At 36.3% G+C, this 27509-nt stretch overlaps 1 protein-coding gene across 2 annotated transcripts; it reads right to left on the reverse strand.

Moving 5' to 3' along the window:
* Nucleotides 1–758: 758 nt before the first annotated feature.
* Nucleotides 759–27453, reverse strand: LOC307156472 (equilibrative nucleoside transporter 2). 2 transcript variants are annotated; one of them, XM_079867849.1, is made up of 13 exons: nt 27069–27453; nt 21079–21133; nt 20250–20331; nt 17474–17619; nt 17246–17385; nt 15775–15909; nt 14813–14910; nt 14643–14718; nt 13418–13596; nt 13204–13306; nt 5705–5790; nt 2960–3159; nt 759–1591 (listed from the first exon to the last, which is right to left on the reverse strand). In XM_079867849.1, the coding sequence occupies exons 2-13, from the start codon at nt 21108–21110 to the stop codon at nt 1480–1482; spliced, it is 1389 nt and encodes a 462-aa protein (XP_079723975.1). In that variant the 5' UTR covers nt 21111–21133; nt 27069–27453; the 3' UTR covers nt 759–1479. The 2 variants fall into 2 exon arrangements, with proteins under 2 accessions (XP_079723975.1, XP_079723976.1); XM_079867850.1 differs by lacking the exon at nt 27069–27453 and adding an exon at nt 21425–21600 and having other exon boundaries at nt 1098–1591.
* Between the last annotated feature and the right edge of the window lie 56 nt (nt 27454–27509).

Below are 27509 nucleotides of genomic sequence, written 5' to 3' on the forward strand. Positions count from 1 at the left end.
TTGCTTTTAAACAGCGTGTGTGAGATTTTGGTTGGGTGACAGTTTGACACAATGTTGTGTTTTACACAAATATAAGTAGGCTAAACACTTTGCAGTTTTAATGATGTCCTGTATGAACAAAATGACGGAGTATGTTTTTATGTTTCCACTGTTCAATCGCGCCCGTGCCTCCCTCTCTCTCTCACACACACACACACACACACACACACACACACACACACACACACACACACACACACACACACACACACACACACACACACACACACACACACACACACACACACACACACACACACACACACACACACACACACACACACACACACACACACACACACACACACACACACACACACACACACACACACAAGCATTGCAATCTTGACATCGCAGACTTTATGCTGCAGACATTATGCTGCGTTCACACCAAACGCGAATAGAGCGTCAAATTCGCGTCTATCTAGTTTGACGCTTGAACATTTTGAATCCATTCGCGCGTCCAAAGCGAATAGGAATAAAAAAAACTAAAAAAAACCTTATACGAGTGTGGATTCAAACCCAGAACCTCTGACACGCTTGGCAAAAGTTCTACCACTAGACATTCGCAGTACACGAATGTTATATAAGTATCAATGCATTTAGTCACGTGGAAATTCTCGGTACTAACAATATTAGTAGATCTCGAATGACAAATGTACCCAAAATGACCCAATGTACTAATGAAATTGATTTCTGGACATCGTAATGTTATTTTTCCTGAAAATTGTTATTGTACACAAACATGTATTGTATCTGCCCAGTGCCCACCCATGTCGATGACATCAGCATGGGCTAGCCATCGACACATCGCTGGGCCTCTGGGGCGTTCTGTCATACGCATCACAATCTGATTGGCTGATAAAACGTGTCAGTCAAAGTTATGATCAAATGGAAAATGGCAGCTTCAACGGAAGGCTAGCTATACTACTAGTGCTGGTCCACGGAGCTGCGTTTAGATGACATATGGAAAATCCAGCTCAGACTCACAAAAAATAACCATATTCTTTCTGGAAATATAATCGTAACGTACTGATAGACAGTAGTTGAATTTAGACATGTTCAGACACACATTAATTTAATTATAGAAAAAATATTTTGTTTTTGTTTTGACAGGGCCAGCAGAGAAGGCCCTGCTGGCTCTGACGGCACACCACTGTGTACGTACCGTTCCACCCCTAATAGGTATCGGATCATATTTTTTTCTTCCCTTCGATCTCCGATCTAGCGTTCTGGGCCAGTATCGGCATGATACCGATGACATGGATTGGATCATCCCTAGTTTGTTCCCTTTAGTTCCGCATGCCAAATCTGCAAGTATTTTTTTTTTTAAGCTGCCAAAAAAGTTTTCAGTTTTGCTTCCATTTTGAGTTTGTCCACTGTGTGTGATCCAGACGCCCTGAGATCGGATCGGCTTGGGACTGAGAGTGTGGTTGTCCGTCAGACCAGGAGGCGCAGAGGGAACGAAACAGCTGCTCCCAACGACAAACCCAGAGCCAGAAAAAACGTCATTAACGCGCCGGCCGTCTCTGCATCTTTAGGCTCCACAAGCCTAAAAGAAGGAAAAAACGTCAGCACGTGAGATCTCAAGGTGTACAAACAACTATGAATAGCTGCGTTTACATGGACCCTAATAGCACAGTCGGAATTTTAAAAAAAAGTCACATGTAACCACATCAGAATGATTTGGCCAAATCCGATTTAAATTTCATTTGGATTGTAAGCAGTGGTTTAAACTTTTTCTAATCCATTCGAACGGACATGTAAACACTTGATCGGATTGAAAACTGAAACTGGAAAGCTCTGCGCATGACGTGCAATGATGTAGAAATGGCATATTGACATCATATGCACCGAAAAAACAGTTTTTGTTGTTGAATATAGTGTCATAAATGACGGTCTTGTCAATCATCTAAAATTCTCCTTCCACTCATCGCCTGTGATATCCTGCAGGACAATGTTGTCTCACGAGTGCTTGCTTCGGACTCTCCTCTGCAGATGCTTTGTTTTGGGTGCTGGAAGGGGTGTTTTTACTAGTGACGTGACATACGACACTGAAGCTTCAAACGACTGTATCGAGTGCGCAGCACAAATCGCCATGAAGCTCCGTGCTAGAGCGCGTATTGTTTTCAGAGAAACGTGATCAATGAAAAACAAAGCCTCACTTCTTTCTTTTTTTTTTTTCAGTCATGTGATTGCTTCACTTTGCGTATCAGAATGTTTGAACACAGACCACTTCTCTAAAAGGGTTTATGGAAGTTCAAGTCCATTTACAAACTTTTTTTTTATATAAAAGCCTATATATAGTATATTAATATATATTCTGCCACAAACAGTATAGAAACCATACAACCATGTACTTGCATTAAACAACTCTGAGGGTATGATTATAATTGTTACATTTAATTTGCCACACAGAAAACAACATTTAGCGTTGTCAGGCTTTTATTTGTGCTTCATGGATAAAACAACGGAGCTGATAAATTTGACCTGCCACAAGATGTTTTCAACACCATTTATACTTTGAAGCTTTTCTCTGATTGTTTCAGGAAAAAATTTGGAGATTTAAGAGGCTTCATTTCTCAATCCCTAGATAAGCATCACAGCCCAAACCGATTTAAAGCTTGTGACATATTTACCCAATCACATTATTTACTATTCATGTAAACGCTATGTTCAGATTCATAAAATCATTTCGAGTGTCCATATAAACATAGCTAGTGATTTCTGAAGGACCATGTGACACTGAAGAGTAATGATGCTGAAAATGCAGCTTTGAATCACCTGAATAAGTTACAATTTAAAATATATTCAAAAGGAAAACAGTTATTTAGAATTGTAATGATATTTCACAATATTAGCCTACTGTATTTTACTGATCCCATTTGTACATATGTGGAGTTGAAATGCAAGTACTCACTGTGGCGCGTATGTCATGGACAGACACACGAAGTATCCGCTGGACCCGGAGAAAAGCAGCATTATTGGGGCAAACATGAAGTCGTTTGAGAAAAGCACAGGCAGATTGCGTCTCTCCTGCACGTTACACATCATGAGCAGCGGCACGAAGATCAGACGAGACACGACCAGCGCTGGGAATAAACGGCTCTCTTTAGAGGGCTGCGGAAGAGACACAACAGAGGAGACACTTTCATGTTTTTGCAATGAAATTATGAAATAATGCTCCACCAAGCAGAACATTTCACCACAATATAAAACAGATTTTCTAACGGGCTGTGGGAAAATGTCTTGAATGCAAGTTTATCCTTTTGGTCTCATTTAAATGTCACCACAAAAAAAAAAAAAAAAAAAAAAAAAATTACATTCAAGTGATTGTGAAAGTAAAAAAGTGAATGTAAAATAATATATTGATTTTTGTGGAAACAGTGATTTCTTTTTCCAGGATTCTTTGATGAATAGAAAGTTCAGTAAGACTTTACAATAAGGTTTCATTTCACATAGTTCATGTGAACTAATGTAGATAACCTAACAATGAACAATACCTAATATTAATAAATTAAAAGTATTGTTCATTTCAACATTTACTAATTATTTTGGCTTGACAAAGCCAACATACTGACCTACTATTTAAGCTGCTTCTTCTGAGACTAAATTTAAAAAGTATCGCTTTGTGGAGCTTTAAAGCTTTAAGGACGATCAAAACTAAAAAAAAAACTCTCAGACTTTCATTGAGCGGGTCAAAACTTACATACAATAACTCTAATTTTAAGCTTCATTCATTAAGTATCTATCACTAACAAAGCCTAGCAGCTAGCTTGGACATGCTAGCAACATGCTGACACATGCTAACAACGTGCTAAAAAAATACTAGCAACGTGTTAACATGCTAACAGCGTGCTAAAAAAGGCTAGCAACGTGTTAAATCATGCTAGCAACATGCAAGACTATGCTAATAACATGCTAAAACATGCTAATTCATACAAGTAACGTTAAAAATGCTTGCAAAATGCTAATTCATGCTAGCAATGTAAAAAACATGCTATAAAAGTGGAAAATAACGCTAGACACGCAAGCAACATGATACATCATGTTAGGAAGCTTATAAAACTTTCAGACGAGGCTTTGTCAAGTTTGTCCTAACAAACTTTACTTTCTAGTTCATTATTAAAACCAAACGTTGTATCTGTTCATAATATTTATTGGACCTGAGCTAACAACGAAAAGCCGTACTTTTATTAACTAACATTAAAAGATGAATAAATACGGTAACCAATGCATTGCTCATTGTTATTATCATTAACTAATGGGACCTTGTTGTAAAGTGTTACTGAAAGTTCAAAATAACAGCAATTATTTGAAATAGAAATCTTTTGGATCATCAGAATCAGAATGAGCTTTATTTGCCAAGTATGTTTACACACACACACACACACACACAAGGAATTTGTCTTAGTGACATGAGTTTCCAGTGCAGAAGAAAGCACTATCATGTCAGCACTATCAACTGCACTTAGGAATTACACAGTAGAAATAAAATCTAAAAAGAATATAAACAACATTTTTTATACGTAAGGGATAATGCCCGACGAGGTGTCCATTAACAGAAATTAATGGACGACGCGGAGGCGTGAACGGTCCGACGCGAAGCAGAAGTCCATTCATTTCTGTTAATGGACACCTCGAAGGGCATTATCCCGCTTATACCATGGTCACTTACGAAAGAAAGAAATATTTAATCAATTAATAATACTTTAATGTGTTTTAGAGTAAAAATCGTGAGGGTTTTTATTTATTAAGTCGAGCGCACTATTTAATATCTCACGTATACAGGCGTTGCCAAGCAACGTGGCCACAGCGACCCGACCGCAGCAGTTGATCAGTGAGTTTGAGCCAGCGCAATCATTTAGGACTCATCAGGCAAATTGACGGGACGCCTTTCCTAGGTGTCCATTATCACTTTTTAATGGACACCCTGCAGCCAATCAGAAACGTGTATTCACCCAGACCATGGTATAATAAAATATAATACAGTAGTAGCCATATAGAGAAAAAATATAGATATAACTGTTGTAATGACTGTACAGATATTTTATTTCACTAGTGCACCGTTTATTATGTAATTTACAGATGCACAATTTTAGATTTATGTACAATTGTACTGTTTTGGTAGATAATGTGCAGTTATGAGAGTCTGCGGGGGGACCACTAATAATGACCAATAATTATTATTATTGCACTGAAATAATAATTATTATTATTATCGCACTGATGCCAAACTTTTGTATGGTAGTTTGTTTCATAAAATTATTATTTTCCCCCATTATTTCACTATATTTAGAGGTTAGAGGTTTTATTTATTCCATTATTTGTCTTTCTAAATAAAAATCTAAGTGAATACAAAGCAAAGATATTTTTTTCACAGCCTGTTTTGCTCATGTTTGCCAGTGGTGCCAATCCTAGTGGAGGACAAGTACATCAAAGTAATTATAGATGTATATCATATTTGTATCAAAGTGCCATTAACTTTCCTTCAGGACAGTTATACAAACATTTAACGGAAAACAACACATACTCACATCCAACAGCTTGTGAACAGCTTGTTTGTCATTTTTATCTGCAGTTCTCTTGGTGTGAATCACTCAAATGTGCTCATGGAGGGACGAAGGGATGGATTAAGGAAAGAATGATAAAATAATTCACTCACCCGCTTCAATTTTAGCGTGATAGTTCTTCCCAAAAAGTCCATCACGTTAAAGGTGAGGAAACAAAAAACAGGAATGAAGTATCGTTCTGAGAGAAAGAAGTAGAGAGACAAAAAACATCCTTATATGTATGAATCTGTAATAGTGAGACATTGTGCAAGTGTGGAAGTACATTTTATTTAAGTCACCTTTACTTGACTATATAGCGCTTTATGCAGTACATATTTGTCAATGTCTGAGTCAATGATGCAAAAAGAATTCAATTCTGCGGAAAACTGCAATTCTGCAGCTCTAAAACGACAATAGTAAACAGTCATTCAGTTTAAATCTACGTCGACCGTGAGGAGACATGTTCAGTTCACTTAGTTTTGTTGTGGCCACAACATATCAACTCGTAAAAACATAATGTCATGGCCTTGAGAACCTATGTTGAGGTAATGACATACTTTCCTCATATTGATTCAGTTCAGCAACAATTGTTAAGTTTATCAATTATGGAATGAGTTCAATTAATCTAAAGAGCAGCTCAAATATTAAAGGAATAGTTCACCCAAAAAAAAAAAAAAAAAAAAAAGAATGAATGCGCTTTTTGGAGCTTCAAAAACTCGGACACTATTCCATTACAAAACTGGGAAGAGCCAGATTATTATTCAGTATAACTCTGTGTTCGGCTGAAAGAAGGCAGTCATATACAACTAGGATGTCTTGAGGGTGAGTAAATTATGGGATAATTTTTTGGGTGTACTATTTAAGTGTCCTCAACTAAGCAAGCCAAAAGCCAAAAAAAAAAACCTTGGGAGAAACCTAGCTCAGTCAGGGGACATTTTAAATAAAGCACATTTAAGTTTTAGGTCTGCACAAAAAAAAATAAATAGACCTTATGCGCCAGAGAAACAAGGGCGCCGCCATCTTTAGAATATTGTCTTTGAACTTCCGTTCTTGCGGTCGCTCTGTATATTCCTATGGCATTGCTGTCCAGGAGTAATTAGCTTTTGTAGTGGATTTACTTAATATAAAGTTAACAAAAGTTAACGAAAGTTATCATGAGGATTGTAATGTTTAAACCAGATGTCTTAACAAATGTCAGTAGACCGGGAATATTTTAAAATGAGCCGTTCATTCATAAATACACAAGATCGCTGTGAAAATAAAACCGGAAGTCAAAAGACAACGAGCACAGTGCTGAAAAGGGGCGGGGCTACATAAGGTCTATAGCTGCTACTGCTTTAAAACAGCCCACCGCACCGCGTGAGCAAATTAAACTGTTCAGTTCATCATTAGTTACTGGACAGACATTGATACCTTTTTTCAGATCTGAAGAGGACGTGAGCTCGACATGGTTTTAGAAAACCGTGCATTACGCCCGTTTACGGCGCATGTTCTCTAGACTCTGTTGCTATGGAAACAAAGACGCTAACACGCAATCACCTGCAAATGAATGTGTGAGTCTATGTAAAACACGGGACAAATCGCGTCCCTCATTGATTTGATATGGGACCAGGGGCGTAGCACCAAATGTTGGGCCCCGGTCACAGAACCCCACCTCACCAAACACCCAAGACTGCTTTATTTCCACTTTTATTCAAAACTTTTTTATTTTCACAAGGTGAAATTCAGAGGGTCAAAAAGAAACTATTAACATATCAACAAATTAATATAATACCAACATAAAATGTTAACAAAAATAAAAATAAATAAACTGGACGGGCTGAGAAAAAAAAAAAACTTAAAGGAGAACTCCGGTCAATTTTAACATTGAATTTTAACATTGAGCTAATTTTTTTGTACATTTGGAGTGCTGTCAATACAGAGAACAACGACAAAAATCGGTGTTGCCTACACCGAGTTATTCTATTTTTAAAATTTGCACCCTGTTGACTTCAATGGGGCAAGTATTAAACCTGCTTTTAGCCTCTTAACATCCTTGATGTGTCATTACAAGTGCACAGAAAATGTGAGTGATTCCTTCAGAGTGAACACGGGTGAATCTGACTGGAGTAGATGTGAAAGATATGTATAAAAATGATGTTATTTAAGCCAGCGCAAATACTTGTTTACATCCTGTTTTCGGTTGAAGCCCAAAGTAGTCGATTGCAGAGTTCACGCGCATAGGTTTAGTTACCTATGATCACGCGCGTGAACTCGGCAATCGACTACTTTGGACTTCAACTGAAAACAGGATGTAAACAGGTATTTTGAAGTAAATTTTTGAAGAAAACTGGTGATCACATTTAAAATATTTAAGAGTTGTAGGCCTATATATTTTTCCCTAGGCTATTAAGGGCAATGATTATGGTTAAATTCAACCAAAGTGGTATTTGTTGAGTATTTTATTTGTTGTATTTGAGAGTGCTCACAGAAAGCTGTCAATAAATACTTTGTTCCTGCAAAGAGCAACCAGATTCGGGAGGGAAAATACCCCGAGATGCTGTAGTACTGCAACTTGCTCTTTGTTTGAATGAGACTTTAATTCTGATTGAATATAAAAGAAATGAGAAATGTTGAAACAAGATCAATATTGTTATCCTGAGATTTATAAATTTTTGCATTTTGAAATCAATAAAATAAAACAGACATTTTTTAAATTATAAATAAGAAAATGCACCTGTGATAATTAGGCAATTTTGAATCATGAAGGACTTTTATGAGTTAGAATTTGATTTATTTATGTTTTAGCTCAGATGAGATATAAAACCGAGCAATCGGTGCTCTTAAAGTGATGAATAAATTGTACAATATTAACTGCACGTGTTTAAATATTATACTTTCTATCTGAAGGTGTCTAGAATGTGTATCCCGTTATCCCTGGGAGACAGTGTGAAGAAACTGATCCATTGCAGAGATTCTAAGATTTTGGTTTATGTTGACTAAGATCATTTTTGTGCATTGTATGATAATGAGATTGGGTGATTTGAACAGGCACATAACAGACATCTTACAGTCATTTTATTTTGGTTTCTTATAAAAAAAAAAAAGACAAAAGATTTTACGTTTACGTTATACACTATATTCTAATTAGAGTAGTTTTCTTGCTTTTTACCTGCGTTTTGCAAAGAAGAATGCTTGCTTTTTCCCTGCAAAAAAAGGACTAAGCTTTTTAATAAAATGAGGAACTGCTGTTGTGTTGTTTGTTAACCAGAAGAGACTTGTGGAATTAAGTTTGAGTTTTGCGGTTCTCTGAGTATTCCAATTTCAGACAGCTGCCTTGACAAATGGGGGCGAATCGAAACACTGAAGGGATGACTGCAGAAAAAAGAAGAGGAAGTTGCTGATGGGCCTTCAGCCCCCCTCCTGAAAGAGGAAGTTGACACTTCTGAGGGGTCAGCATGGAAAGAGACTGATTCAGTGCAGGAAAAGGTGAAAATTTCACTTGACAATTTCGCCATGCATTATGCAATTTTGTGGCAGGATGGATCAAAAGCCAGACTGAGGAGAGAAACAACGGAGCCCATATACCACAACACCAGGCCTTTGAGTGCCATCACAGACACATGATCCAACGCATCAGCCCAACAAGTTCAACTGAATGACAATCCACACAGAAAGACTTCCACCTGCTGCATTTTCAATGATCACTACAGAGACAGCTTCAAATTTAGTTATTATTAACGTGATTATTTTTTGATTATTCACTGGTTTCACAGCAATTCTTCATATCCTCTTTTAAACTAACATTCTGAATCTGCTTTCAATAGGTCCCAGTCCAGCCCTACTGCAGGAAGTTCAATAGCAGAAGTGGGAGCTTGACTCACCAATCAGTTAAAACTGGGGCTGGATTTGGCAGTGAGGGTTATGACATTAACCAACTAGTGGTAAAAGCATAAATAGATTATTGACTATGCAGAATTCTCTGGAAAAGGAAATGTAGGCCTTATGGCCTAGGCGTCTAAAGAGAAATTGTGTCTAGAAAAGCAACAATATTGGTCACTCCATTTCGTTTAAAGCTCATTTTCTAGATTCAATAAAAACAATGACTCTAATTCTCAACTTTTGAAATCACATGCTGTCATCACCAGGGGTACGAGATGGAAATGTTTTTTCTTTTTGTCCATGGATCCAAGATTGTGTGGAGATCTCCAAATCTTCTTTTAAATAGCTTATGAGCAACAACAAAAAGTTGGAAAAAATTGAAATTGTGCAATGAATGACAAATTGCATTTGAGAAACTAAAACTGTCTCTTCTCAACTGCAACTGTAGGTCTATACGATTATTATTTTAAAGTGTTTAATCTATTTGATTTTGAAAAGTTAGCTTTACGTTCACGGTGTTAAACTCAAACACATGACGACTGCATGGGACAATTGAAAATTGATATCCAAACGTTTAGACACTGTCACAAGGGGAATGCCACAGTGTGTCTATGTTCAGTAGTTTCTGTCGTCGTCAAAGTTGTTACCCTTCAGATTTGGTAGTATTCCACCCCTAATAATATATGAAGAGTTCAGATGCAAAAGCCTCTAAGTGCCATCTGACATTTTCTTCTAGAATGATCATTTTTATCAAGCTTGTATATTTAAGTTCAGTAATTTCACTTAAATGGCAAAGAAAATTACCTATTAACTGTCATTTAAGTGAAATTACTGAACTTAAATATACGAGCTTGATAAAAATGATAATTCTAGAAGAAAATTTCAGATGGCACTTAGAGGCTTTTGCATCTGAACTCTTCATATGTGTTCCCCATTTAGTTCATAATCTGCTATGGTAGACAAAAAGGTATGATTCTCTGGCCAGAGAGGGGTGTGAAGTGTGTGAAAGTGAGTGTGTGAAAGATGGTGTTCTGAGAGACACCAAGACAAATAAATTATTTCAATCAAAACAGCTGTGTCTAAATTTATAAAATGGGCCCACAAGGTAAAATATGCCCAATAAAATAACGGCCATGGATGATTTTGGCTAACTATCCTAGCCTGGGTTATTGTTGTGGCAAAAAGAAACAGTGCCACACCTGCGCAGCGCATAACTTGGGAAGGCAGAGAGCAAGCAAGCTTACCCTGTCCACCCCATACTTAAAGGATTAGTTCACCCAAAAATGAAAATTCTGTCAGTAATTACTCACCCTCATGTTGTTCCAACCCCGTAAGACCTTCGTTCATCTTCGGAACATAAATTAAGATATTTTTGATTAAATCTGAGAGTTGTCTCACTCCTCCATAGGCTTTCAGAGGGACCGAAACTTGCTGGCCCAGAAAAGTTATTAAATAGATCGTTAATATAGTCCAAGTGACTCCAGTGGCTCAATCTTAAGTATATCAAGCGACGAGAATACTTTTTGTGCGCAAAAACAAACAAAAATAACGACTTTATTCCACTTTTCATTTCCTTCTCTCTGGGCCTCGTAGTGTTTTTGCGCTGCGCGTCTGTGTTGCACGTCATCACGCATCACACACATGACAAGCGTCGACCAATAGTGAGCATACGTGGTGACGTGTAACACAGACGCGCGACGCAAAAACACTACGTAAACTAACTCGAGGCTCAGAGAGAAGGAAATGAATAGTGGAATAAAGTCGTTATTTTTGTTTGTTTTTGCGCACAAAAAGTATTCTCGTTGCTTGATAAACTTAAGATTGAGCCACTGGAGTCACTTGGACTATATTAACGATCTCTTTGATGACTTTTCTGGGCCAGCAAGTTTCAATCACTTAGAAGCCTATGGAGAAGTGATCCAGCTCTCAGATTTAATCAAAAATATCTTAATTTGTGTTCCGAAGATGAACGAAGGTCTTACGGGGTTGGAACAACATGAGGGTGAGTAATTACTGACAGAATTTTCATTTTTGGGTGAACTAACCCTTTAACTTCTTCCTTTTGCAGGGTGTCATGATGGATCCCATCGAACAGAACTGATACTGTTCCAAATGTATAAATAGTCTTGTTACTGTTTAACATGAGCAAAGTAGGTTGAGTGTTTTCCAGGTAAAAAGGGTTGAGTGTTTTCCAGGTAAAAAGGCCGATGATACTGAGTGAGGTGAGCTCAAGGAATCATTAAGAATACATTTGAAATATCATCCACAAGGTGGATACACGTAAATAGTGAGAATGCAAATCAGATGATAAAACCCCAAATTCTGCATGACAGAAAATAGGAAAGACATGGGTTCAAGCCCTGCTCATTGTATTGATAACAATTAAAGAATAAGAGCCCAAAAAGAAGCCAGGACAGCCCTCAGCCCACATGAAATTTCACAGGTCCCACCAAAAAGGATGACCGGCCAGACAAGCAGATGAGTTAATACATGTTGTCACTAACAAAAATACTTAAGGTCTCCATTCACAGGTGAAAGTAGCCAGGAAATGGTGCACTCCACAAACAAGGTCAAATGATCTCAGGAAAAAATCTTGCAACTATCAGCAAAGTTGGAGAGTGTGACACCTCCGTCCAAGCCTCTCACCTTAAACTACACCAACCAGCCTCAGCAACCCCACACGACAACGCAAAGCATAAAGTGGGGGATAAAGGACGTGCTAATAACGTTACTCAGTTCCACTATTACCCCCTGTCCGACGCCACTGTATGGGACGCATCATTTTACCTTTAAATACGGGACGATTACGTATTTTACGGTATGGGTGGAAACCCTAACTGACAAGCCATTCTTTATAATCTTATTTGGTGAGCCAAATATCTTGAAAATGCCATTTTCCAGGAATCACGTTTCAGCGGTTTCAGCCTATTTTTGCAATGTTACACAGTGTGTCTGAAACGTTGAGGTCCCATCGTAGTAGTTTCCTGCGCGGGTGAACGTCATGACAACGTACAACACAAAAGTGTCTCACGTGGGAAACACTTAACGTAACGCGTAAATGAGCGTAACTAACATAAATCAAGCAAGCTAGAATGTATAGGCCACAAAGTGTTGGCGAAATAACACATTAGCGGACTATGGATTTTTTTTTCCAGAAAACCTCTCAAAAAAAATTCAAGCACTTTCAAGGACCTGTATCCTGTTTATTATCAAAAACTTTCCAGGGCCTTGAAAAAAGATTTTCAGATTCACAAACTTTCAAGGATTTCAAGGACCCGTGGGAACCCTGAGCAAGAAAACATAAAAAATTAACATTTACTGTAAGTTTTTATAATCAATTTGCATCATTTCAGTTTACAATATATACCTTTAAAGGCTGCAAGTTTTTTGAACAGAGTCAGAAATCTCTACCTCAGCAACTTTACAGACATCTAACTTTACAGTTTGTGTTTGCGTGTGTTCCAGGTAAACCCTACGTTATGAGGACATTTTTTGGTACCCGTGAGGAAAACAGCTTGTAAATCAGCTTGTAAATCAGACTAAATTTTTTTTTTAAATGTAAAAGTGAAGAAATTTTTCTGTGATGGGTAGGTTTACAGGTAGTGTTAGTGTAAGGGGATAGATTATAAAGTTTGTACAGTATAAAAATCATTATGTCTATGGAAAGTCTCCATAAAACATGAAAACACAACGTGTGTGTGTGGGTGGGTGTGTGTGTGTGCGCGCAAGAGCGAGTGAATGTATTCCATACCCCAGTTTCCTCCATAGACAGTTTTCACATCCACGGTTACAGCTGGAAAAACTGACAGTGTTACTGTGAACACAAACGTCACACAGAAAGCCATAACCCAAATCTAGAGACAGAGAGAGATGATGATGATGAAAATAAGCCACTGTTAAAGATTCAAAACAGACCACAAGCTGCGAGACGTTCTGATACTTTGATTGGTGAAATAAAACGTCACCTTTTTGAAGACCTGCAGGACAGAGCTCTTCTGGGTGGACGTGTTTTCTGCCTGTAGCGGGACGAAGGCCTGTTTGCAACCCTCCTCTTCACTCACACAGTTGGCAGCTTTGTTAGGATTCCCATTGACCACAGGGCCATTAGACGGATCGATCGTCATCTCACAGCCTTCCACAGTTTCTGGAGGAACAGAATTCATTTCAATAAAAAAATATTCCCTTGAGAAAAAGATGTGCACTTAATTATATTGAATGTGCATTTTTAGTGAATGTCATTAATAATATAATATTAATGAAATAAAAGGCACCTTAAAGGCCTCATTATACTTCTGCGTCGGACCTAAGCCGGAGCCTATACGCCGTAGGCAACGTGTTGGTTTTAATTTATACTTCTGCGTCGTTGTCCGCGTTGACGCGCACCTAGGGATGTGAAACCCCGAGGGAGGGGTTCTGGCAGACCAATCACAGCACTTGCGTCCGCGTAGAATTGACGCGTTGTTACATTTTTGGAGAGGTGCACGTCAGGGTACGCGCGCTACACACAGCCTACGACGTAGCTACGGCGGCAGTTCGACGCAGAAGTATAAATAGGCCTTAAGTGTACTTAAGAATATATGTATTTTGTGACTTTTGATTTTAGCACATTTTAAAAAGTGCACTGTGTAATGTCAAATTAAAAGTTTTATTTTAAAGTGCAATGTAAATCATTGTTTTAATAATTTTTGCTGTGCTTTAAAGTAGTACACTTATTTTGATGTGTTGAATAACATCCTAAAGCACATGTGATTTTAGATATTTTTAATTTTGTACAACTACGAAAATGAACATATAACATTTTAGTTTAATACTTGTCAGTACATTCAGCAGAACCCTATTTCAAAGACAATAGAATTATGAAATTACATATAAAGATGTCCTTAAGTCCTACTGAAGTGGGTCAGTAAAAGTGCTCTGAAGTTCAGCTCATTGCATTTAATATCAATTTAAAATACAGGTATAATACATTTTCATTTAATTGCAATTAACTTGCTATAAAGTGCCTGAAAACATTACATTCGGTTCACACTTTTAAGCATGCTAAAGAGCATTTCTTTTTCCCAAGGGAAATAACACTTGGGATGAATATTATTTTAAAGATACTGCATATTGCTTTTTATCTATTAATAATGGTGAAATGGCAATCCAATATGTGCATGTTCCACAAAAACTTTATACACCAAGTTTCACCTGTAGGCAGCAGCTTGTTCGACGACTCCACCTCGTAGTTCTTGCTTTTGCTGTCCAGGTAAAATCTAGCAAATGCCTGCACACACACACACACTCCAGAGATCAGTCTCAGAATAAGCTGACTAAAGAACAGCACAGATCTGATAGGACCTAAACACACACACACTCACCAGTTTGGGTAGCAGCATGTAACTGATGAGCGTGATGAGGGTCCCGACACACGGAGTGATGAAATAACCCAGAGCTGCCGTTTCACCGTCAGCTTCACCTGTTACACACACACATCCAGTGAACAGATCTATATAGAAATGCATGAATGTTCATTTGGCAACAGTGAATCTCTGTGGAGTTAAACAAGCTAAATCTAAAAAGGAAAGTAATGCAGTGCTGACCTGACATTGCCAGAGATGATGAAAGAGATGACAAATTTGTCCCTACTAGTGAGCTTAATCTCACAAAACCTCATTTGCAAGATTATTAAGATTACACTATTTTAAGGTGCCCTTGTTGTATTTATACAAGTAAGTCCTGAGTAATATGAATTAACAACATGTACTTACTATAAAATTAGGGTTAGGGTTTGGTTTAGGGTTAGTTGCTTGTAATTATGCATAATTTGCTATAGTAAGTACATGTAAGATGTGTGACAGGAACACTGTCAAATAAAGTGTTATGCGAATATTGTTTTTTCCTACTACTATATTTTTTCCTATTATTTTCTTCCATTATATTTTATTCTTTTAATTTATTATTGTGAGTTTTGGGTGTACATGTGAGGGACTTTTTTTTATTTGAAATGTCCCCACAAATGCACTGTAATGTTGAAATCAATTGTCTAACTGGGGTTATTATAATTAAATAAAACCATAAAATACCTTTCAGTTACTTGAAAAAATAAAATAGAAATAAAATGAAATATAAATTAATAAATACTATACATACTTTATATACTATACATACACACATATACATTATATATATATATATATATATAATTTTTTTTATGTATTTTTTTTTTTACATTAACAAATAAATTGAAAATGAAAACACAAACATAAAAATGAAAACATTCAAAATATTATATAAAATTATAATGGTATCTCAATTATATGAAAACAACAATGCATCTCACTTGCTATGGCGAAGATCATTGCAAGAGCAGCAAATGTCCCTGCGAGTCCCTGTCCGCTCATAAAGATGGCGCTGTACTTCTGCGGCAACAAACCCACCAAACCGAACAGACTTCCCTGTAACACGGCCCCAAACGCTGCCGAGAGACAGACAGAAGAACAATCATCAAGAACACACAAAACAATACTGATCCTTTTAGCAAGAGTGGGTGATGCACACAAAAAACTAGGGATGCACCGAAATGAAAATTCTGGGCCGAAACCGAAAATTCTGGATGCACTTTTTACAAAAGCGATGCACTAGACTAGTTTCTTTTGTATAATTGTACAAATGAAAAATGAAAATTTTAAATGAAATTCAATCATTTTAATGATACTGAAAAAAAAAAAAAATACAAGCCAATAAAATAACCACACTTTTATTGAAAGTAACACCAAAATTGGACAGAAAATATATTAATATTAAATAAAGCTTATTCTTCAGTTCTACGTAACAATTAGATTTAACAGATTTATTTTTTGACCAACTATCTAAATGTATAGTCCTACAAAGCTATTATTTTCAGAGCACGTGAGCAGAGTGTAGCGGGGAGCGGATCAGTGAACAAGACCAGTGTTATCCAGCACGGCTATACCACACCATGTTACAGCACAGTAGGGCTATTGCAAACAGAAACAAGTATGGGCCTACTCAAACTTTGAAAATTATATCATTACTGTGTAAAATATAAAAATGTGAATTTGTGAAAACGGTGACGTCATGTGGCACGTAGTGTTTCTTTACAATGTGACATCGACCAACTGGCCTGGCATGCAGATTTTAGTCATTTTTCCAGATGCGTGTGAATGGGGATCGTTTTGACAATGTTGTCGTCCGTACGCAAAACTATTCAAAAAAGCAAAGGAAAGACTTTTCGTTTTTAGTACATCATCGTCGTGTAAACGTACCGTAAAAGGGTGTTTGTCAGCTACAAAGTTCAGTTCGAAAGTTGATCATTTTACAAATGTTTTTGAAAGAAGTCTCTTATGCTCACCAAGGCTGCATTTTTTTAATCACAAAATACAGAAACTGTGAAATTACATATTTAAATTTGAAAATATTTAAAACTTAAATATTAATTTAAAGTAACTGTTTTCTATTGTAATACAGTTTAGTAAATAAAGTAATTTATTCCTCTGATTAAAAGCTGAATTTTCAGCATCATTCCTTCAGTCTTCAGTGTCACATGATCCTTCAGAAATATTTTAATATGCTGCTTTGCTGCTCAAGGAAAATGTATTATTATCAATGTTGAAAACAGCTGTGCTGTTTTATATTTTTGTGGAGACCATGGTGGGATTTTTTTTTTTCAGGGTTCTTTGATGAATAAAACAGAATTTATTTGAAATAGAAATCTTTATGCATATCAGCATTTATTAGTAGAAATATATATAGCCTAAGCGATGGTGATATGAGGTTTCAAAATCACTAACAATTGATAAACCAGATAGTTGCCATGGTGACGGAGAAGAACGTGTCCTCCTCCATTGGGACCTTCACCAGGGCAGCAGTGAGGATGAAGAAGATGAGGACGAAGACTAAACTGCCTGCTATCCTCATCCTCTCTGAGATCCTGAAACACAAATGATCTGCTATATATTACTGGTTTCAGTAAATATTTGGCATATTAAACTACACATACTCAAAAAATAAACTCTTACCACTGATAGAGAAAAGAATTGAGCAAAGTGAACAGCAGCAAAGGCAGCTGGGAAAGCAGAGTCATCCAGTTATTGAAATAATACTCCGTCCTAGTTGTTATTGTTCCGTTCCTCCATTCAGACGTATTGAGTCTGTTGTTGAAATACTGTAAAAACCGAATCAAAGATTTTAGATACACTAAACAATCACTGTCAACACTGAAATAAACAAATGTAACACTATGACCTGTCAGATTAAGTGGTCAACCAATATGTTTTTTTTGATGGCACAAACTAAGATAACGATATATATATATATATATATATATATATATATATATATATATATATATATATATATATATATATATATATATATATATATATATATATATATATACATATACATACATATATATACATACACATACAGTATATATATATATATACACATACACATATATACATATATATATACAGACCCTTTCCAAAAAATTAGAATATCATGGAAAAGTTTATTTATTTCCATAATTCCATTCAAAACGTTAAACTTCAATAGATTATAGATTCAGGGCCCACAACTTAAACGATTTCAAGTATTTAGTTGTATATAATTTGGCTTCCAGCTCATAAAACCCACGAAAACAGGATTTCAAAAAATTTGAATATTACATGAAATCACACAGTAATTACACAGTGATACCATGGTCATTGAACCAGGTTTTGGTTCTTTTGGCAGTGTGGGCCGGTGCAAATCCTGCTGGAGAATGAAGTCAGCATCTCCATAAAGCTCGTCTGCTGAAGGAAGCATGAAGTGCTCTGGAAATGTCCTGGTAGACGGCTGCGTTGAGTGGACAGCACAGTGGACCAACACCAGCCGATGACATGGCTCCCCAAACCAACACAGACTGTGGAAACTTCACACTGGACTTCAAGCATCTTGGATTGTGTGCCTCTCCATTCTTCCTCCAGACTCTGGGACCTTGGTTTCCAAATGAGATGCAAAATTTGCTCTCATCAGAAAAGAGGACTTTGGTCCACTGTGCTTTATTAAATCCAGAGTCAACGCAGCCGTCTACCAGGGGCCGTATTCACAAAGCATTTTATCTTACCACTAGGAGTACTCCTAAATCGCACTAAAAAAAATTAGCTAGGAGTTTTCTCTTAGAAGTTATTCACAACGCCTTTCAGACCTACTCTTAGTAAAGAAAAATGACAACTCCTAAACTAAGAGTGAGTCTTCGTTGCTATGGATGACGTCATTACTCATGCACGAGCTTGACTGAAGTGACCACCTTGATTGGCTGATGATTGTAACGCGGGAATGATTCAAACACCTCCCCTATGATGATGAGTGACAGGTGACAGGTCTGAGAATGCGCTACACAAGTAGTGCGAAGGACGGAAGATGATGAATAACTGAATAAATAGCCTAAATGAAAAAAAAGTAAGGCAAAACAAATAGCCTAGTAGCCTAATGAAACATATGGATTGATGCAATATCTTTGCAACATTATTGCATTAATCTGTCACTATATGCCTCTGCCTACGTTTGCAAAGAGAAGAACATTTTAATTTGATTCACAATGAAACGTTACAATTAGTTTACATGCAATGAGTAGCCTAGTTTTGGTTGTTGTTGGTGGCGTTATTGCATCCCTCGTTATGCCTACAATGCCAAATTGTTCCCTCGCGATTGGAAGCTCCTGTAGCCGCCGCAAACGCATTTCAAAACATCGCAACGTGAAATGCCACAAAAAGCAGTTTGTGAATAGGTCTTAGTAAGTTAGGAGTCCTCTCGACTTCTTTTAAGCTGTCCCAGACTTAGGTGCTACTTTTAGGGCTAAAATGCTTCGTGAATTACTCTTAGTCAAAAAAATTAGGAGTCCTAAAGTTACGAGTGACACGCCCATTATTTTTAGGAGTTGCTCCTAAATTCGCCAGTTAGGAGCTACTTTTAGCCTTAAAATTCTTTGTGAATACGGCCCCAGGACATTTTCAGAGCACTTCATGCTTCCTTCATTTTCCAGCAGGATTTGCACCTGCCCACACTGCCAAAATAACCAAAACCTGGTTCAATGACCATGGTATCACTGTGTAATTACTGTGTGATTTCATGTAATATTCTAATTTTTTGAAATCCTGTTTTCGTGGGTTTTATGAGCTGGGAACCCAAATTATGTACAAATAAACAACTAAATACTTGAAATCATTTAAGTTGTGGCCCCTGGATCTATTATATATATAGATAGAGAGAGAGAGAGACGAGAGAGAGACAGAGAGAGAGAGAGAGAGAGAGAGAGAGACAATATTTATCATTTAAACATAACATGCATAATTTCTGCAATGAAATTTACATGTATTTTACACAAAAATGAGAATGAATCCTTTGAAAGAGAATAAAGATAAAGAAAACATAAAAAGTAAACACTGAAACTAACAGAGCACACAGTAATCTGGTAAATCTGAAAATTAATTCTATTATATTATTTTATATTATATATAGATTAACCACAACACAGTGATAACATCACAATTATAGTGATTGCAGGAATATAGGAGAAAACTCTGGAGCAGTGATCAGGCTAATAGGTTTAATCCTGGCTGTTAGCCAACTAGCAAACTAATTACACTCGTTGGGGAATTCAGATCGAAAAAAGTTCAATATCTGAGGGGTGGGGATTTCTCTCAGACTAATGAAGAGTCCATTAAAATGCAAACAATTGTGTTTTTCCAGCAGATTTGGCTTAAAGATGTGAAAAACTCCTGTTCGATGCTGTTTTCCACATTGCATTACCATAGATGCCGTCATAAAGAAGTTCCATGGCAACAGTGTTCCCAGGCCAAGAATGAAGAATATGACCGCGACCAGGCAGCCGCTAGACAGAAGAGACAACATGACAGTAAATGTCTATTTGCAATACATTCATTTTCCCCAATTAAAAAGAATTTGAGAAATGTTAAGATTTCATTATTTTTTTCACTTCACAGCATATTATAAATATTGCAACGCCAAAACCAAGTGTGGAGCAAGTTGTTTTTTTGTGCTTTTTATTTAAATAACGATCACATGCAAAACAAACCAACAGGCAAATTTTCCAAACGTATAAAACCTTTCTCCAAGTAGGTCTATTGTTTGTAATTTTGAATTGAATAAATCTTAAATTAGCAGTGTTCATCTATCATCTATTTATCCATCTTTTTAAATGACTCCTGCCTGTCTGCTCCCAAATTTAAGACCAAATGAAAATAAAGACATTTTTACAACGGCCCATGGCAACCCTACCTTCACAAAAAAAAAAAATTTTGAATGCAAATTATCTCAAGCTGAATTAATTACCAGTTTTAATATCAAGAGAAAAAAAATGAGATATTACTTATTTGTCCACTTATAACAATATGACCCCAGGTAATTGTGGAAAGCTATTAGTTTGATTAGAGTCTGTATCTGTCCGTTCTGTTGACTCACTTGATTGCTTTCAGTACAATTAAACTGAATCCCTGTACTTTTTTTCCAAATCATATATCATTGAGGTTCTCAGATTAAAAAAGTCCTTTAGTTTGAGAGAATCTGGTGTGTTGAAGGCGAAAAAATAAAAATGAAATAAAATCCAAAAGAAACCTACCGGTCTTCAGGGGTGTCCTCTCTTTTGTTCATTTTGTCCAATGTGTAGTTGGCAGCTGTTCAAAAAAACAAAACAAAATCATGAAACCGCAATTCAAGCTTTACATTCCACATTACAAATGGCATGTTGTTTGCTCAGCTGCAACAGTGATTTCATTTAATACACAGCGGTCTGAATGATTCCCGCAGTGCTGGTTCTTTATATAGTCACAACATCCTTCCGTCACGCTAAAACAATCCATACGTTGGTAAAAAAACTGATTCTGGCCATCATCAAAGCTACTGCGTAGGTGTGTTTAATAATGGCGTAGAAAAGAATGAGTAAAATATTCATGCGCATTCTTTACCTTCATTTACACCACATACTGAATCTGAAAAGATTTAGGCAACAACAGCAGTCCATCCACAAAATACTCAGTCCAAAAGAAAGATGTTTTTACATGACTGCATTAGCTACAGTTTAAGCAAACAAAATAGTTTAAACTAAACATGACTCCACGTGAACAGACATGGCGTGTCAGGTTGGGGAAGAGAGAGGAGGAGGAGCATTCACGTCACGTTTACACTCCCATGCACAAAACTAAACCATCGTGCTGTTAGAGGGTGTTTATGTTGCTGTGGCCTGGAGCTATTGGCAATGTGAATGACACATGACAATATTGACAAAAAAGAGATTATGATTAGAGGTGACGTAAAGAAGCATATAAAAGAGATAATGTGTGGTAATAACCCTTGCGAAAAAGAAGTGCACATAATTGTATTGAATAAATGTGCATAAGCACACTGTTAAAAGTATATATTTTTAATAACTGTACTAGTAGATAATAATATTGAAGAAATAAAAGGCCACTTAAAAAGGACAGTTCACCAACAAAAATAAGAAAAAAAGAATTCTGTTATCATTTACTCTCCCTCAAGTTTATCTAAACCTGTATGAGTTTGCTCTTCTGATGAACACAAAAGATTATATTTTGAAGGATGTTGGTAACCAAACAGTTTTGGTCCCCATTGACTTCTATAGTATGCAAAAAAAAAAAACTATGGAAACTATGGAAGTCAATGGGGACCAAAACTGTTTGGTTACCAACATCCTTCAAAATATATTCTTATTTTTTAAATATATTCAGATAGCGAGCAAACGCCAAACTGATTCCTCTTTCGACGCCCTTGCGCTTGACCGGACACATACACAAAATGATGTCAAAATACCAGTCTCGGCAAGTACTCTCGTAAACACAGTCGGTTATGTCTAAAGTGAACGTAAACAGTTGAGAAAGAAATCAGATCTGTATCAGTATATTGGATAGGGGTGAGAGTCTCTAGATCCATATGATCTATAATGAATTTACTTCCAATATGTTATTAATTAAACAAATGGAAGTGATTTGGCAATAAATGTTGCGATAGAGTTTGGAATTTGTAATAATAATACCTGCTGCTGTCTATGTCATTAATGCTAATCAAACAATAAAATAAAGCAATATAAAATTTCTACAGGGAACACTATAGTGTTATTTAACATGCATGCCTAATAATTATATTTCTATGCCTGAATACTATAGTTAGACCTTACTTTATTTGTAACTTTATTTTTATCTATGTAAATTGTGATTAATAGTGTATTTAGTGATTTTGCTTTAAAGTATATAATTTCTGTAATATGTAGTACACTTTTAAAGGGGTGGTTGATAATGATTTCACTTTTTTAACTTTAGTTAGTGTGTAATGTTGCTGTTTGAGCCTAAACAACATCTGCAAAGTTACAACGCTCAAAGTTCAAAGCAAAGGGAGATATTTGCTTTAAAATAAATCGTTTTTAAGGACTACAACAAACGGCTGGTAGGGACTACACGACATTCCTCCCGGGTTAGTGACATCACCAACCCTACAATTTACATAAACTCCGACCCCGGAACACGATTTATAGATTATCAAAACAGAATATGCTAATTAATGACTAGAATATAAATACACATAAGCTACATAAATTCATCAACTAACCATTCAGAAACGTCCTGTTGCATTCTACATGTTGTCACCTCTTCTTGAGTTCATCATTGTCTGAATCTGGTCTGAACATAAAAGGCTAAAAGTTTTTGAAATTTTCAGTGCATGTCTGTGTGAGTGCAAGCTCTTGAAGCTCCGCCCTCTGTGCTGGGAGCAGAAGCTCATTTGCATTTAAAGGAACAGACATAAAACGGTGCGTTTTTGCTCACCCTAAAAAAATTTAAATTTTAACATGCTATAAAATATCTGTGGGGTATTAATTTGAGCTAAAACTTCTCATACACACTCTGGGGACATCAGAGACTTATTTTACATCTTGTGAAAAGGTCATTATACCACCCCTTTAAAAAGTATGCTAAAGGAAAGGATGGTTTTAAGAATGGCTTTTTGAGTAAAGAAAAAATGAATGTTTTCATTTAACCCATTCTTTACCTTCAATTTACTTCAACAATCTCTTATACATTAGAACGTTTTGTAGGTAAAATCAAACTTTTGTTTTTACTGTATCATATAGTCCCAACATTCTACTGACTTATGAACAAATTGAGATTTTACAGCAGATTATACATTTCACAATAGCTGCGTAAACGTAGCTAATGACAAAACCTGTTACACGGCATTTTTATATATATAAACGTGCAAATGAAGTGAGTGACTCAGTACTATTACCGTAACTGGGGGCTGTGGTCTAAACTGGAAACAACAGAGTGCCACCCGACACTTACCCGATCACCATCTGCTTCAATCATGTGAACATGACTCATTTCCTGCCAAACCCTTCATGAGACAGGTCACACTAATGATGTATTATGATACACCCTTTTAACTCCTAGATCAGTTTAATAGTAAAAAATAAAATAAATTACCATCTCTCACAACAACTCTAACCCAAAAAGAGCACACCTAGCATGTCTGAATGAAAAAAAAAAGGAAGACAACTCTCTACAACTCTGAAAAGCACTGAGCAGGTATAGGCTACTTTTAAAATTAAATGAATGAAGAATGGATTTGATCTTAAAAAGTTGTCTTGTATTTTAAAAAAGGTATAAGATATATAAGAGGATTTAATTACAGATCCAATTAACTATATTGAAATATTTTAAATGTAGGCTACTAAATTACAGCTTCATTATTACAAACATTTAAATACTTGACAGAAGATTGAATAATTACATTACAGATTATTTTAGCTTCAAGTTCAGCAAGACCATCTAAAGTTTAGCTCGATGCAGCTAAATGCATTTAATATTAATTGAAACTATTGCAATTAATAAGCAGTGTCAGAAAACATTACATTCAGTTTGCACTTAGGCTATACATTTATATTATTTTTGTAATAAGTTCTCTTTTTAAAAGTATGCTAGAGTGTAGGCTACTTTTTTCAAAAGGAGGAGCTTGAATGAATAACAGGAAAACGTATCCTGGAGGGTTTTCTTTTCCATTTAACCTTGTAATGCATGGAAACAAAGAATCACTGTGAAAGCCAGGCCATTTATTCCCAGCAACACAGCAGCTCACAAATTATCTTCACAAGAGACAAAGTAATGATTCACAAACAGTTTATCCAAACCATAACACTCACTCAGAGGGTAACATGAGGGAGGTGACGATGGGAATTTAGATGGCAGATTATGCCAAGAACGCAAACTAATTAACCCTTTAGTGACTGGTCTGCTTCCATTCAAAACATCTGTAAGAGTTTCAGTAGTCTCACTGGAGTTAAAAGTTGTCAGTAAACCAGAGACCGAGTTAAAGGAGGTCATGGGAAGCATGTGTGATACAGCAAATGTTGCAGAAAAATCGAAAGAAAATGTTATCATCTATAGCCTATCTGCACTCTCTCAATGTTTAATACAAGAATGAATCAAAATCTAGTTAAAAACTAGAAAAATAAAAACCATCACATTTTCTGCAATGTTTTTCGTGACATAAACATATAGGTCTAGGATGGGGCTGCACAATTAATCATATTTTAATCTTTTAGCCTAACTATTAATTAAAAATAATCGTAGTGATATTTTCCCCACTGATGATTAGTCCTGAAAACGTTTTCACGTTTGACATTTCCATTATCTTGCATTGGTAACAAGCCTCCACTATCTTTCCTGCTTGGTTGCCGGATGTCAAGAGAACACATCCCCCAAATGGATGATACATTTTTAAAACTTTGTATTAAATATTGTCTGGCCAATATTAAACAAGTATTTGATCATGCTGTATGTGTAACAACAACGATCAATAACACCATGCAGTTGGCACACTCTGCAGGCATTTGTTATAATGGGTAATGTACGTAAGGTGAATGTGTTTATATTGAGTACATGTATTTTTTACAGTGTGGTTCAATAAAGCCATATGATTACTTGCTTTTCATACTCTATTTGAAGCAATTATTATTGCCTCGTTATTATACCCAGGCCTATATATTTTAAGTCATTTTTAATGGTTATTGTTTACTTGGGTCTATTTGTATTACCACAAAAATAATCCAATTACTTGATTTATCATCCAAATAATCCATCGGATTACTCGATTACCAAAATACTCGTGATTCAACTCAACTCTTATTTATAAAGCACTTTCAAAACCATTAGAATGGACCAAAATGCTGTCCATAAGTAGTAAATAACTCTAAAATACATAAAACATAAAATAACGTCAAAATGTGACACCAAGAAAATCATCAATCACTCACAGTTCTCAGACCTAATCAAACGCTTGATAAAATAAATAAGTCTTCAAGTCCTTTTTTTAAAATATCCATGCTTCACAAGGATTTTAAAGATAGCAACACATTCCAAAGTGCAGGCATCTTTAGAATTATGATTATTACAATTTATTATAAAAGATTATTACAATTTATATTATTATAATTTTTGTTTAAAATAATCCTAATTATCAGTTTAACCGTTACCGTGCAGCCCCACATAAGATGACCGATATTTCATAATTTTCATTTGCATGTACTAACCAACGTAAAAATATGTTGGTAAATTGAGCTTTTTGTGTATATGAAAGATTCATCATTTTCTTTATTATGGAGACTCTTATTTGGCACTGACCCATTTATATCCTGTCTGATTCTTTATTCCAGCATAAACAAATCTCTTGGTCTACAGCAAACCTCCAAATAAATTTAACAAACATCGGCAACCTGTCCACCCCTTTTTCAGAAAAGACTGGTGAATAAATGCTCAGCTTTTGATTGCCTGTATCTATTCACACCACTTCTTCATTGAAAGGCCTTTTATTTCTTTTTGCTTCAACTGTTTCTTTCAAGGCACCTTCAGTCATAGTTAAATACCCTGCTTGCATAGTCAAACATAAGGTCATTCAAAGGATATGCACAATACTGACTACTAATATCGGCCTGGCCAATATTTTACCATTTTGAAATTATTGCCATGTATCAGAAGTCTCAACAACAACAAAATGCTTCTTAAACTTTTCTTTGTTGAATGGTTATTTGATTTCAAAGGCATGGGTAATGATGTCGCTCAAACAATGAAGCATTTTAAGCAAGAATTCTACAGCTGGAAAAGACGAACACCTGTTTTAATGAGAGAAATTGTAATTTTTCTTTGCAATTGAAAATTTTTAATTAAATAAAAGAAGACGCAACGAATCTCGTCCTACATAACTGTTAGTTAGGCCTACACCATATAAGGTGAAATGTATTGCTGAAATCCGGATGATTACCGACCAACTGGCCGGTGCGTACTTTCATATCGTGTGTGAAAGATGTTCTAACAGCAGTGTGTGCGACGGACACGTCAGACAAAAGCCTCTCTGTTCTCTCCAGTTGGTGTGGGATGTCATAAATTACTAGAATAAACAAGAGCAAATTCATTCATAAAGAGAGGGAGTGAGGCAGTCATTTTCATCATGAGCGCTTTCACAATCAAAAGAGTACACATTGGTTATTTTTAGCCAGAGAAGGAAAGGTCATTTGAATTAAAGTCCGCGTTTCCTTTATCTGCTTACCTGTTTTTACGATGCTTTTGGTTATTTTTCCATTTCATCTGCCCATTTCGAACGCATAATATCAACAGTACCAAACGCTGCGAAGCTCACATTCATTCAATTAGATCGTGTGTTGCCATAGACAGTAGCAGCTATAGTGTGTTGGTTGCACATGGATGAAGAAGCATCTCTTCTTCTTTGCGGTTTAAGGCGAGTTGGCAAACAAACGATGGTGCATTCCCGCCAACTACTGGGCTGGAGTGAGGTGGAAAATTGGGAAAAACCAAGCGGCAACCTCCCCGTCTCTCTCTTGAAACCATAGACTGTAAAAAAAGATGGACGACGCCCCTTCGCTCTCTTCCATTGATGAGAACTGAAGCCGCCAGAGTCCTGATATGGCGCTGACATATTGGAACTTGAGTCTGCGCAGTAGCGATCTCGGGACCAGACCTGCGCAGTAGT

The sequence above is a fragment of the Squalius cephalus genome, assembly GCF_949319135.1.
Source record: "Squalius cephalus genome assembly, chromosome: 3".
Classification (NCBI taxonomy): Eukaryota; Metazoa; Chordata; class Actinopteri; order Cypriniformes; family Leuciscidae; genus Squalius; species Squalius cephalus.

Excerpts from the sequence above, each read along its gene's own strand:
- LOC307156472 (XM_079867849.1), bottom strand. The coding sequence starts at position 21,110 with ATGAACAAAAGAGAGGACACCCCTGAAGACCG. Across the intron at positions 17,386-17,473 it reads AATTCTTTTCTCTATCAGTG|GATCTCAGAGAGGATGAGGA; the intron begins GTAAGAGTTTAT and ends TTTGTGTTTCAG. Across the intron at positions 13,597-14,642 it reads GAACAAGCTGCTGCCTACAG|AAACTGTGGAAGGCTGTGAG; the intron begins GTGAAACTTGGT and ends CTGTTCCTCCAG.